Source organism: Sander vitreus, chromosome 3 (genome assembly GCF_031162955.1).
Source record: "Sander vitreus isolate 19-12246 chromosome 3, sanVit1, whole genome shotgun sequence".
Lineage (NCBI taxonomy): Eukaryota > Metazoa > Chordata > Actinopteri > Perciformes > Percidae > Sander > Sander vitreus.
In genome coordinates, this window is record NC_135857.1 from 9604931 (window position 1) to 9620070 (window position 15140).

At 41.9% G+C, this 15140-nt stretch overlaps 1 protein-coding gene across 2 annotated transcripts in view; it reads right to left on the reverse strand.

Annotated features, from left to right (window-relative positions):
- The window catches only part of LOC144515244 (uncharacterized), a 92772-nt gene that overhangs the window by 44469 nt on the left and 33163 nt on the right, over positions 1-15140 (reverse strand). For both annotated transcript variants that reach the window (XM_078245913.1, XM_078245914.1), the window contains exon 2: positions 9546-9693. In XM_078245913.1, coding sequence (XP_078102039.1) covers positions 9546-9693 — 148 coding nt within the window. The remainder of the gene's footprint in view (positions 1-9545; positions 9694-15140) is intronic.

Here is a 15140-nt window from a genome sequence, read left to right on the forward strand (position 1 = left end):
AGAAAACCCCTTCCCTGCAACACGCTGGCAGTCAGATGTCATCTGCTGCATTCTGACATGATATCAGGAGTGATCAAAGATAATGAAGTGGAGCACAGACACTGAGCTGTGTACCTACATGCATTATCTCCGGCTCCTCCTGCCTCCCATTCGCACTGGTTCACATCCTTATTGAATAACATGACCTTTCCGCAAGGCCAAGCCGGCATTTTAATGTGCAGAAAATGTGTGCATGAGTGCACCTCTTAACTCTTTCTTTCACGCTCATTATTTCCAGTCCGTATCACCTTGTCTCCAGACAGGGCTGCCGTGCCATGTGGCACCCTCTTCAGCCTGCCTGCAGCACAGAGGCACAGCAAACACACAGAAAGACACCACACAGTAACCTCTGCTGTCGCAGAGCCTTCAGATGAGAGAGCATCCATTTTCTCCGAGACGGATAATTATGAGTCTTGTGGAAACGTGGTTTCCGCAGCTACAGCAGCAGCGCCCTCATTAAAAAAGTATTGTAATGCGTTGCCGATGATTGACTGGATTCTGATAGAGGTGAGAGAGAGAAAAGCTGTGACAGCCAACAAGATCATTTACTTTCAAGAAATGCATGAGACAAAGTGTGAGTGTCAGCCTCTGCTATCCCTGTGCATACACTGAGACACCAAATTACATTTCTTTAATTAGCTGAAACGAATAGCTGATGGAAACGTCATGCTCAGACCTGTCATTTCATTAAAAGAAAATGCAGCATCATCCAACATTCAACACAATATTTATTGCGTTTTAAGCAGGGCTGTCAAAATGAACGCAATGATGATGAGTTATTAGATAATAACGCCACTAATTTGTGTTGACGCGCGATTAACACCCACACAATCTGTGATTTGGCGCTTGGTCATGTACCTTTGGCGTTTGTTATTCACGCTAAAAGTCTCCTTTAGCGTTGTGAATCTTGGCGTCCTTTGGCGTTTGTTATTCACGCTAAAAGTGTCGGGACTCTTGGCGTCCTTTGGCATTTGTTAATCACGCTAACAGTCTCCTGTTAGCGTGTGTTGGGACGTACTGACTGAAAGATGGTGGGCGGGGTTATAAAATGTACGTTTCTGTGACACGCGGGACAAGAACGGGACACAAACCCCGGTCTCCTGGGTGAAAGTCCTGTGCTGTTTGACCCATCCACCACCCTAACCAACATCTTTGCGCGGCATTTCGGTCTTTCATAATACTCGCTACCGTTGGATACCATACGGCGGATGGAGAGAACCCCCCCCTCCCCCTGGCCAAAGGCACACCACGCTGGATAGTTTACAACGGAGACGCCTGGACAACTCTACAAGCAACACACTTTTAACAGCGATAGCTAAATAGGTAGCTACAGCTTGCAGGCCGATAAAATTGTAGAGGACGAGGGTCTGCTTGAAATAATTTGCGCATATGAGTTGCCTTCGAGAGCCACCACTGACAGTATTTGTCATTGTTTTGGAGGGTTGCAACAGTAATAAACATTTGCATGAAGCAAGCATTTTTAGTTATTTGTATCTGCTCTCATTGATAGAGCATTGATTGTTGATAAGAGCATTACAAACCTGAAAAATATCCCTTTTTAACGTTCATTTTGAGCAGATAAAAAATGTGCGATTAATTTGCGATTAATCAAGCTAACTATGGACTACCATGCGATTAATCGCCATTAAATATTTGAATCAACTGACAGCCCTAGTTTTGAGGCAAATCAGTCGCACATCTTCACGTTGGAATCATTCAAGCAGGATGAAATCATACCATGTTTATATATGATACAGCATTTGCATTCAGAGCCTGCCACATCTTCATAAGACCTTCGATGATTGCATTTCGTTGCACATTCTGTGAAGGAGCCTGTTCAAATAGGTTGTGTGTTGGGGGGCACCCATATGCAGAGTGGGTTTATCAAATCTGATCCGACATGAAGAAACTCCCTCGTCTCATGACTACGACCCAGCAACCACCACTTCCTCCCTGTCATAGCTCCCTTTTCTTGATTGAATTCAGCTACGTCTGTAATCACGTTACGCACAAACAGCAGCCTCAGGAGACCGTCAGTGTGTACGCTGTCACTACGGCTTGACACAGTAGCAGGAAAACAGAGTCAAAAGTACCGTCAGTGTTTAATGAAGTGGCAGTAGATAGTGTCCCAATTCCATACGACAGACTAACACTGTAAAGCACTCATCTTTAAAATACTCTGTGTCTGTTAGTGTGCAGGACAATAATGCCCCGTCTTTTACTGGAAGTAATACATGAAGAAACACTATTGCTAACTGAACATTTAAAAAAAAAAAGGGGGGAGCTAAATGTTTTTTCCAAAGACTTGCTATTTGATGTTTTGTTTTCCGAGATGCTCCTGAAGCCGTCTCATCTCAATCTGCAATTCGTTTTCATTTCTCCAGCTGTGTGAAGCTCCTTTCTTTGCTGGGAGTGTTCATGCTGACGTCTTTGACTGTATCTAAAGGATAACTCCGGTTTATTCTAACCTGGTTATGATTTTCTTATTTCCGGCCATCATTTCTATCAGTTATGATGCTGATTTTTTTCTAAAACCTGTGTGATTGTTTGTCTGTTTGTGTTGCTTGGCCCATCTGATATTTTTTTAATGATGTCACCATATTGTCAGATCTCAGCAGAAAACTAGGTGATGATTACTACTGATAAGGATGGATAAAGTCATAACAAACAGACCCAAGAGAAAGCAAAGCATTTTCCTCAAATATCCTACATATACATACTATACTACATTTTGTGTTTGTTAAGATGTTCCTGAAACTGAACATTTTCCTCAACGTGTTTTAATTGTTTTCCAGCTGAGAGCAGCTTCTCCATTTCTTGTGCAGGGCAATTTGGGGGAAAATATCCATTGACAGAGCACTCAAAAATGGTGCAAGGTTAGTAATGCATGTGGACATCTGACTATAGTGTCATAGTGTTTTGCTAATTCTCCAGCATGAGCACAAACATGCTCAAACCTAGCCTATAATTAGCATGCAGCATTTGGAAATACATTTTTACTATTTATTCTCTCTACTTACATCTATTTATTGTTTGTTTATCTTTAGAGTGTATTGTACTTGTTCCCCTATCCCTTGCTGCTGCAGCAGTGTGAATGTCCCTGTTGTGGGAATAATAAAGGATTTTGAATCTTGAATCTTGGATCTTGCACACAGAATAAGCTACAAGTGAAAAACAGGAATCTAGTTGTATAGAATAACCTCAAATGCATGTGACAAACTAATTGAAAGTCAATTGAAATTGAAATGCAGCAGTGCTTATTCTTCACAATAATACAACTAATACAATGGCGAACTCCAGATTAAATAACTTGCTTACTTGCTTTCAAGCTAAATAAGATTAGCCTTTGATTGTAAGCATATATGTCATTATTTCCATTTCTTCTTGCTTCTTGTGAATGTTAAATATAAATAATGCAGCCTCTTGTCTTAGCATTTGAGCGTACAACTGTGGAGATGGAACCTTTTGACTAGCCAAAATTGCCATTGGGAATAAAAAGATGTAAAGTACAAGAGACTGTCAACCCAAATAAAGAGTAAGTAACAGTTAAAATAAGGGTTGATAAACTGTGCAACATTAAATATTGATTAAGGTGGTTTCTATTATGATATGCCATAGGTGAGGTAAGATATTCACCACTTGAAATGTGTGTGCAATATGCTTTCTTTTCCCCCTGTGTTGCATTACAATCAAACTCATTCTGCGGTTTGCGCTTAATGCTTGCTCGAGCCGTCATTAGTCAGATGCAACTCAACTTGACCCCCCCCCCTGTGTGCATCTATATCTCAGCTGTGTGCTTACACACCAACTTCCTCAGAGCTGAATGGGATGCAGGCAGCATGTGGGTGTTGGCTCTGTGAGACACAGACACTAATGAAAGCTGACAAGCGCCACAGGCCTGTGGGGAGCAGAAAGCACCGGGCAGGGAACCATAAGCTACATTCAAGTTTGCAGTGTTTGCCACTCAGACATCCACCTTGAAGACCTCGCTCCGCCTCGCTCTGTTGGCTACAAAAGGCTCAGGGCAGCTTAAGGGGAGATTTAAAGGGGATAGCGAGGAGAAAACATAACTAATCCTTAAACTGAGAAGAGTAATCTGCGAGGGAAGACTTACAGCAAAAGAAAATGACAATGCACTCACGAAAGAAAAGTGAGCTTTCTATTAGGAATGCTGGCAACGACGAGGCAGAGTTAAGATGACCCTCAGTACGACAGTTAGAAAACACTCTTGCTGTCCGTTGCATGTGGGAGAAAGTGAAGTGTTGCATCCCCAGAAGCGCTTGGATTAAAAGAGCCGCCATATGACCATACCGCCCCTCTCGTGGAAAACAATGTGAAGTGTTTGAGCCCGTCCTCGGTGCTCTCATTGATTTCTGTTGATCACAATCTTATTTGGCAATTTAAATGCTAATGATACTTTTAATTGCAAGACGGGATAAATGTGATTTGATCTTTGGGAGGCAATTACTTTCATGCTTTGTCTCGCTCCGATATTTTCAAAAGGCGGACAACAATTACCCCGCAGAGCTCAGGCTTTTTTTGTATTTCTCTTCACTCCTTTTTTCGCAAGAGATGAAAGAACAAAACAAGAATAAAACAAAATGACTTCTGTTTTTGTTCTTTGACAAGTTTATCCAAAAAAAAAGTGATTTCTGTTGTTGGAAGGTTTTTGCTCTTTTTTTTGGAACATTTAACTTTGCAATTATACACACACGCGGGCCAGTTTCCAAACCTTTTTCAACACCATCGGGCATTTATGCTAGATTACATACACTGCTATACAAACCAACATGAAATTAAAAGGTGATTGATATAGACAGTTGCACTGCATGTATAACATTCTGTACAGAGGAAACCAAGCACCATTTTTTACTCATAAAAACAACAGTGAATGATTCCAATTCACAGCTAGTACAGGAAGTCCATGTTCAATGACTCAGAAAGACAAGAATGACAATGCTACTTTGGTTACAGCTTGAAGCTAGAAGAAGGTGTCCGACAATGAGTTACCATTTATCACATTTGAAAAAGGTCTCCACACAGCAATGGTGAAAAACACACTGGTGGCCGGGACACACAATATACAAACAATATCTCTAGCAATCATCTTTCAAATTGTGCTTCACTTTAACTTCACTGTAGAGTCTATCAGTAATTTCAAGTGTCCTCCAAAGTCACAATGGGGCTACATTTCAGTCCTGGAAAATCATTTCTAACCGCTACGGTGAAAGGGTTTGTACCTACGTTGAGAAAACACCGTTGATGTTGTTTGCTGACGATGACATTCCGCTCACGATCCATCATCCTTTTTTAACGTTCTGCATGTGATTCTTTTCAGATATTGTTGTAAATAGGGACCAGGCAGTTGGCACCAGAGTGATTTATTCCGGCGAGTGTTTGCAACTGTGTCAACGACAGCAGCTGCACGTCAGGAACACTAGCGAGTGGATTTATTTTGCCCGGGGAATGGCGCCGCGATTGGCAGCGCTTTCCGCCGTTTTTGGAGGTCATGCATCACGCTCGGGGCAAAAGACAGAGCGATGAACACATTATTCTGAGAAACATCGCTTTTTTGACAATGCCCATCTATTTTGATAATCAGTTGACTGTTGTGCCAGTGCAGCCTCTGAAGGGCCAGTGATTTATTAGGATTGACCAATTTCAAGTCACATCATGTGCTGCTTGGTGAGGGCAAACAAGAGACGTGACTGGCGGTGCAGTCAGCCGTGTTATCAAATGGCCAGGCTTGATTAACGGCTCATCAACATGCAGAATTAAACTGGCAAAATGCTTCCCCTTTTAACCCTGTCGTCATATAAAACTATGAATTTCTCGCAGTGGTTCTCTGCATTAAAACAACCCCCCCCCCCTCCCCACACACACACACACACACACACACACACACACACACACACACACACACACACACACACACACACACAATCATTCACATGATTAGACATTTAAAAAAAATAAAATAAGTAAACAGTTTCTTCATAAGACACTGAACATGTTTGATGACATGCCACAGGAAAATGGACACAGATATTCATCTGGACAGTTTAGGCTATGAGTCACATCTCACTACGTTGAGCATTACATGCCGAGCTACAGGTAGGAAACAACAACAACAACAACAACAACAACAACAACAACAGTTAAACAGCACTGACACGACTATGACTCTTGTCATGCATATTTGACGACAATCATGCACACAAAGCATGGGAGAGAGAGCAAGAGGCAGAGGGGTGGAGGTTGCACAGTGTTGTCTGTTAACAAAGACATTATCAGTGCGTTGTAGCTCATGTAAAACAAAGCCTCTGTAAGTTTACAGATTCCCCTCGGATTGACAATTTGACGTACGTTCAATCTTTTAATCTCGTCGAAAATTTCCGTTCAAGCTCCCCGATCTGATAAATACGGAAGAGGATTAGGGCCACATGTGAAAAGAAAATGTATTTGAGTTCTGAGTTTAAAGTCAGAATTCTTAGTTTTTTTCTCCGCAGAGTTATGTCAGTTTACTCAGAATAATGAGTTTAAAGTCCTCATTCTGACTTTAAACTCAGAATTCTGACTTTAAACTCAATATTATGGAAAAAAACATTTTTTTTTCTGACTTTAAACTCAGAAGTCAAATACATTTCTCATTTGGCCCTAATCCTCTTCCGTAGATAAACCCCAAATGGAGCTGGATGTTTCATTTTAAGACTTTTAATAAAGTTTATTAAATCATTATTTATCTTGGCACGGTTTTCAATGAGTTTCATTTTAGTTGTTCGAGCTGAAAGTGTTTTGTTGTTGTTGTCACGCACCACATAGAGATGTTTGAAACTCACTTCAAACGTCTCACTTTGTTGAGCGTTATCAAAAGAAAAACAGAAATTCCTCAAAAATCAAGATTTTCAGATGTCAAGTCCGGTGTGAATGTGTAGTAAGTAATCATGTCGGTGAACGCTTTCCGCTTTCGGCGCTCACAATGGTGTGCTCAAGTATGTGACTTGCAAGCCACCATTACATGCAGGTAATAGAATAGAGGATCCAGGAGGACAGGGTTCAGCGGGGGATAGACTGGGGTCAGGTGCCTCTACTTTCCTTGTGGGGGACTCTGGCTTCTCTGGAGCCTGTGTCACACAACTATCAGCCACAGCAGCAACAGCAATGCTGAGGGAGGGGAGTGGGAAACAGAGAGCAGTTACTTTGACATCAGAGTGAGAAAGAAAGATAGATTAGCAGGGAGGGAGAAAGAGACAGAAAGCAATGGGAGAGGTAAGAGTCGGTGTGCTTCACTTGTCTTGAAAAACATTTCTGAGAGGTAGAAGCAGTGTGCTACCTGGCTTCTGCTGCAGAGACAGAGCTAGAAGGGGGAGCATGGGGTGCCACCAGCCCCCCTGAATTATGATTGCCCCTCCGGTGCCTCCCCTCCCAATCTATTGGGCTAGAGCGCTGTCAATCTGACAATTGTGATTCACATTGGATCAGAGTACTGTCACTTGGCTGCCTGTTCTGCCAATCTTCCAGCACTTGTCACATGGCCAATAAATGTTTCCATGACGATTATCCAAAATGCTGATACCATGGAACCAGCACTGGAATAGTTTTTTTTTTTTGCAAGTGCTGAGCACCTGCGAGCGGCATGAGGAGTCGCCGAGGCCAGGAACCTGGCAGAGCGTCTCGCCGCTGCTTGATGTTAGCATCTCTGCTTTGAATATCGAATCAATTATGAGATTCTGGAATGGGGGGGGACCTCTAAAATAAGCATCATCATGTAATCTCATCATGTGAGTTGATTAAAGGCTCATGTGCACCCTCAGCCAGATTCTGCACACCCCCAACCTCAGATCTGTTGGTAATATTCCCAGGGAGGAAGATAGCCAACCCCTGCAGACACAACAGCACCATTTCCATGGAGATGTGTTTGCATCTTGTATAGGTAGCATAGCCAAGGGCATCATGGAAACCCTGGCAACCAGGTGTTTTAAACAAAGCCATTAAGCAATATTCAACTTGAATGCTTGCTTCCTTCTTTGTAGAAAACAGATTTCTTCCGAAGCAGATGGCAGAGACTTTTATCACCTTTGGAATAACACGTGAAGATAGTTTAGATTCACAAAGCTCTGTTGCTTCTTGTTTTCCTCAGCTGCATCCTCTGCAACTTCTGTTTTCCCCTCTGTGTACGGGCAGCAGCTGGCAATTGTTTAAAATTGCCATGGCCCCTGGTTTGTAGGCAGAACATAATTACCTGGTTGGCTGGAGGAAGGGCGGCAAGAGTAGAGAGAGTGGCAGAGGTACAAGGTCCTTAAATCTAGCTTTTTAACTTTGACTGGCTTAAGTGATTCAACGACGCATTCATTCTAAAACACAGTCTGAGTTCAATTTAAATGGCCTACAAATATTGCTTTTGCAAGGTTCAGACTTTAACTACCACCTCAGCGTCAGATTTGATAGAAGCAGATCAATATCAGAATCATGTTTGCATCATTCTTCCATGCTGAACTGCATTGGGTTTTAGGTTTAGCCCAATCATCCAATTGTTGATCTGCTGTTTCAAATCAAATTAATTTGCATAATTCCACAATTTTTCTCCAAATAACATTTCGAGACAGCCCAACCTCTGGGCCTGCTGCATACTCAAAAATCTCCCAAAAAATAAAAAATCTCCTTCACTTCCTGATGATGTCGTAACAATCCAACAGAGTTGAAGCTTTCCCAAGAAGAGACTGCAGCACAAGCTCCTGCAATCAGTCCTGATTAAAAACAATCATATTTATGGGAAATGGGTTCACTACAGCCCACATTACAATCAGGCAGACTTAATAAGTGCCGCTTCAATGATAATCATTGATTGTATCAGCGATAGTAAACTTTTTTTAAGCCTCGGTGCTATAAGATTATTTTTCATGAAGTGACCTATAGGAAAGGAGATCAGGTATTTGCAAGGCCGCCAAATTTGGGGACGCGGTCCAAGTTTGGCCCGTGCTCCCTTTGGTTTTGGCCTGCCATGGCATTTGACATGCTCATGCTTATTCTCCTCTTATTTTTAAAGTGCTGTAAAATCCTAACCGTAATGACTACGGAACATAGTTACATACTCCTCATACATTTTATGGAGCTCTAATCTGAGTTTTACGGCAATGTAAAGCATGGTGCTGGTTAACGTCACTAGGCTAATTAAATAAGTAAGTTGTATCTACGAAGAATTACAAGAATTGCGTTATTCTTCAACATCAACATTTATTTTTGGCCCCTGGCCTTCCATCCAGATACATTTTGGCACTTCATATGAAAGAATTTGGGCACCTCTGAGCTATCGGAATGAATGACAAGGAAGCAGCGACATGTTTACAGTGTGTTCTTCTGTCTCCGACCACTAACTCTCCCCCAAAAAAAGTGTTTTTTCCTTTTTCAAAGGGTTTCTCTCCCATGGGCTGACAAGAATGCACACCTAATCTTACCACCTGTCCAACCCCCACTGCAATATTCTCTGGCAGAGGCTTGGTACTCACAGGTCATTATCTGTCTCAGTGCGGGTCTTCTGCTGCCGCCGATGGACCATGAAAACAGTAACAGCCACGCCGGCGATGAGTCCAATGGCAACGACACCTCCGAGGATCCCGATAACGCCTCCCAGGGGACCCTGCGGCTGCGGCTTCGCTGCAGACAAGAGGAGAAATAACAGTGTGAGGATCGGCGCCCTTTGAGTCATTGATGCTGCTGGGTTGAACTTGGAGAAAATCTAACAGCAGTGAGGACAAAGAATCACCAATGTTACAACTCCACGACACAACATTTTTCATGTCTATGGCAGCAAAAAAGGATTTCAAAATGAATCACATTTCTGGACATAACTTCAACAATTGGTCAAAATATTTCAAAAATGAAAGCAGAAGAAAAAAAAAACAACTAACATTAGACGACTGTAAAAGGAAAAATCTTTACAAGCCATTTTACACAGCGTTTGTCAGGCTTGAGGCTTTCGGTCATAAAACACTATTTTCAGAGACATATTTCAGGATGAGACCATTGTCCGGCAAAGCCTGGCACGGCGTGGATACCACAGAGTCGTGGTCACCCGGCAGCTGCTGCTGCATTTCTAATGTGTACTAGCTGTTCAAAAGGAGCCTAAATTGGCTTGGATTTGACAACGAACCCAAATGCACTCTTAAGAGCACGACAAAGCTATTATATTTTAAAGTCCTTGCCAGCAGGGGGTAATGAATGCAAAACATATTTCCAGCCTTGCAGAGAGGGAATGTGTGCGGTGGGTTTCCAAAGTACAACAATTTATCTAATTCCGCTGAGAGTAAAACATGGAAAAGTTAGTCTACAACTGTAAGCTCAAATGACATGACGATCTAACCCAGTAAACATTTCAGATTGTTGATGTTACCCTCTCTGCTCTGTGTTCAACACTCCAGTCACCACTCTGTTGAGACAGCCAAGGCAATTAACTTATAAAAAAGGCACAGTTATAGCAGTGGAAAGCTACAAATTCAAGAGATTGATGTAACCTATTTTTCTGGCTATGATCTGCTAAACTTAATTTTTGCAAATGTCTGAGAGACAATCTCTGGAAGTGTCTCAGTTTTTGAAGTGACTGTATCCAGTGCCAGAAAACATCTGAAGCAAGAGGAAATATTGGAAAATAAATACATTTTTGATGCCAGTGCATAATTGTTTTAGCTCGATACATTGAAAAAAATGGGACGTGCTTTGAAATCATTGCTTAAGGGCCTGCTGATTTTACGCTTTCATATGTGATATCAACAATGAATCATGCTGTATGAGATCAGAATACATCAAAAAGGAATTCATCCGTTGTCGCGTAGATGAAAAAAAGCTAAATTACTGCAGGTCCCATGTGAACCTCTTCTACTGTATCCCAACGGATGTCAGGTATTACTAAAATAGGACCGTCATCTTTTTTCTGAAGCATAATGGAGCTTCTTTTCTGCGGGAAAAAAACAGCCCTGTCGTCTGTTTTCTTCGACAAAAGCCATTAAAGCTTTCCTTTTTAAGACAGGCCAGGGACCAATCAATGGCTGTGAGCCTGTTGTGTTGGGACACTGCAAATTCTCCCCCATCTTCCACTTATAAAAGGGGAAAGCCTATCTCCTGCCCTCATGATGTCCGCATTATTATCTGGCCGACAAGGCCTGGCTCCCAGTGGGCCTCTTCTCAACAGCCCCCACCTGCTTGCTTGATTCACTGCCCATAATGATGGATACACAGAGGACTTCACATACAGCCACACACAATAGCAGGCACGTTACTCCACCTTGTACCCAACACCTGCTGCCTCAAAGTCAGTGTTTAGATATCGTGTCCATTAGGTTGTCATGTCACTCTGCAGTTGTTGCCGCTGCTTTCTTTTTGTCTTCTGGTACTTAAAAGTCACCTCATGTCAAATCTACACACCAAAAGGAAGTATGTTTTTTTATTGTAACCACACTTCTTTTCTTTTTGCATTTCAATAAAAAAGGGCTGTGCAGCAGCTTTGAAGAGCGGGCGTGAATGTGATCTTGCTGTAGCATGGCAACAGATAAGCTAGAACTCCTACTGTTGTCTCATTGCGCTGCATAGTGAAAGCCAGTGGCTGAATTTCATGGCCCTAATGCAAATGCCAGACACAATAGTCTGTTGTATAACACTAACACACAGAGGAGTGGACTGATCAGAATGCAATTTCCCTGTTGTGGAGCCTTAGGCACTCTGCACACAGGATTTTAGACGGTCACTTCCATACACATAAAGGTAGGGTGGGCCATCTGGCGAGCAGTCGGAGTGCTTTGTCTGCTTTTTATGTAGCTGGAGAATCGTCTAAAACGAAAGCTTTTGGTTTTTAATACGCAAGTTTTGCATCAAAGAATCTTAATCATCACCAATCTTCACATGTACGTATGCATTGTTTTGGCGAAGTGATTTAACAAAATGGTAGTGTCTCTCAGCATCAAATAGTGACGCAGAGAACTCCCTTTAGCGTCTGTATGGAACGCACCGGGCATACTGTAGGGTGGCTTGTGGCTCGGAGGTAGAGTGGTCGCCCCTCAACCACAAGATTGGCTGCTCATATGCAGTAATTAAATCTATTGATCACTGTATTGTACTGTGTGCATGTGACGAATTAAGAGTAAAGTTCTGTTCATTGTGTAGCTCGACTGCAGCACTGTAAGATGACATAGTATTTAGGGCAACAACAGTACTAGTATAAAAGACCGTAGATTTTCATAAGGAGGCAGGTTGGGGTGGTGGATGGGCCAAACACAGGAGTGGTTCATGTCCTTGCATGTCCGTTAAATGGACATTTTCTTTGAATGACGCCAAATCGCTCCGGACCCAGAGCACCAAAAAGTGACGCCAAGAGTCCCGACCAATCGCAAATGAGTTGAAAGCCGCACTGCGTCTGACTGAGATGCTGAAGGAGACTTTTTTGCGTCAGTAACAAACGCCAAAGGTACCTGACCAAGCGTCGCTTTCTGACGCACTGGGAGTGAGAATGTGTTGAGTGTAGACGGTGAAGCAAAATGCACGATTACTGCAACCCTGTGCACGATGATCCGAGCTGGGATCCTTTTATCACCAAAGGAAGAGCAATCCTCTACAGAAGCCAAGCCCTTCTATAGTCTGGCTATGTGCAGCCAACAGCACACCTTCAAATTGAGTTTTGTAAGATAGCACATCTGTAGCAGATAACTGGTGCCTGATGATTCAATTACTGCAGGGAATGTATTTTCAAGGACGAGTCGAGAAATTGCAAAAACCCTTGGACTACAAAGGTCACTTCTATTAAATAAAAGTTCCAGTTTTTTAACATCATGACAACCGACAGCACATGGACTTTTGATGGCATATATAAATCCAGCGTTTAACAGATTTCTTTTATTCTTTTTTTTTTTAAGCAGTGGAGTGAACCCAAGTTCCTGTCGAATCCACCCAAGGATGGGATGAATAATGGGAAGACAAGCATGGAATTTGGAGTTCAGCTGTCCAGATGTCACAAGAGTTAAGAAAATGAAGCGATCTGGCGAGCACGACATTCAAATGTGTCAAATGAGTCACTGTTAAATATTTATGCCTAACCTTGGATTGTGCTCAGCCTCTGTGCTGTGGTTGTAATCTTTAGCAGAGACTCAAATTACCGTTGTGTTAGTATTCCCTGATGCACGTGACTTAGTCCTGTGAAAGTAATGCTTTGGAAATCCCCCCAAGCTGTAAACAGGCAGTACTACATGAAGGCTTTGTCTTTGTAAAACAAACAGTCGATTGCCAACAGTAATAGGCATGGGGACTGAGTTACTGTATGCAGCATGTCTCGGCTTCCTACTTGCACAACCACCAACAGTGCCAGGACCAACACCAGCACCATTTTTATCTACACCTCCAGCGCTGTCAAACAGAAGAAAGAAATTAACACTGCGCTGTTAGCAAGAAGCTGTTTGGAAACAGCTCAATTGTAGTCCAGCCTTTACTTCTGTGACGAACGTTACACTTTGTAACACGTTATAATGCTCGCCTAGCTGCTAGCGTGGCACTCCCTCATACTCTGCTTCTGACTGGGTAGTAGTCCTTACCTAGGTACTGCGCATGTGTGACTCCCAACAAAAATGGAACAGAAGTGTGATGCCTCACTCTGTAGCTAAAACAGAGAGCTCAACACACAGAGTGAAAAGAGGAGCTGCAGCAATGTGCAGTACAACAAATATGGTGTTTTTTGAAAATTAAACCATGTAGACCTATTCTGATATAAGATATGAACCTGAAAATGAGCATAATATGGGCAGTTTAATGTTACGAGAGACTTTTCCAGTGGCATTTTTAGTTGGAAAAATGGTGGGGCAACAGTTACTTTGCACACAAGCAAATCAAGAACAAAAAAAAAAAGAAAACACATTACAATTTGACATATGCTATGTCATAAATGTATAAATATGTGGCAAGCGTCACTAATAAGGGGGAGAATTTGAATGAAAGGACAGACAACGCCACCTAGGGAATTGCACCCTAGGAAATACTATGTGAACATTGATTAATTGAAGAAACTGGAGAGAAAGGCACACAGGTCCGTTACTGATGAGGCAGAGGCGCGTTTCAAAGTATATCAAATGTTTTTATTTCTAATAAGATGAATCAAAATAGGCAGGGGCTTAAAAAAAAGGGTTAATAAACAAAGTTCCTAAATTGGTGAGGTAAATTATTCTTTATTACACAAATGTTAAAATAAGTCTTAAAAACTAAATCCAAAATAACCTATAACCAAACCAAGCAGATGCCACTTCTGGAGAGGCAGACTACTGAGGAGTGTGCCGGTGTGCCACCGCTACTCACCTAAGTGCAACACAGCAAATCTGAGCAATCCTCACAGTAAACTTGTACAGTCTATATTGTATCCCTGTGCAATTATTCACATGCTAAAACAGTGAAGGAACCTCACCACGGGTGCCTAGCCTCCAAACAAGATGGCAACCTGCTCTTAGAGAAATAAACTAAAATCATTAAACAAATATACCTAGTTAGTTAAATATATAAAGAAAACACACAAAAAGCCAACAATAAAGGGGCAGTACAATTAATGAAAGCCAAACCTAAACTAAATGAACACAAGCTAAAGACAAAAAAAAAATAAGAACCAATGGGCAAAACTAGATAAAGTCAAAACAGAACTAAACCAAATGTTGAAACTAAGACCACGTCCACACATACCAAAACAATCTTTTTTTTTCCCCGTCTTCCCTGGAACCGTGTCAAAAAAGAATGTGTCCAAACGGATCCATTTGTATATGACTCAACACGCTAAGTCATATTCCAGGCCTATAGGTGGTGCTGTTTCTGCTACAGAAATTCACCAAAAACGGAGAAGGAGAGCATAGTCTTCAGTCACTCCTGATCATAACATTATAGATTATAGTAACTTTCACCACTGCTCATTTTATAAAGGCCTCCGCAAGAAAACGTGTCTTTGTTTACATTGTATAATGTGCTGTTGGATTGCTTTTTATTTTGTAATTCTGCAATGTCTTTTTGATAATCTACACATTTTTCTTGCGGTAGCCTTTCTACAATAAGCCATGCTAAAAGTTACTATAATCCGTTCAAGGAGTTGA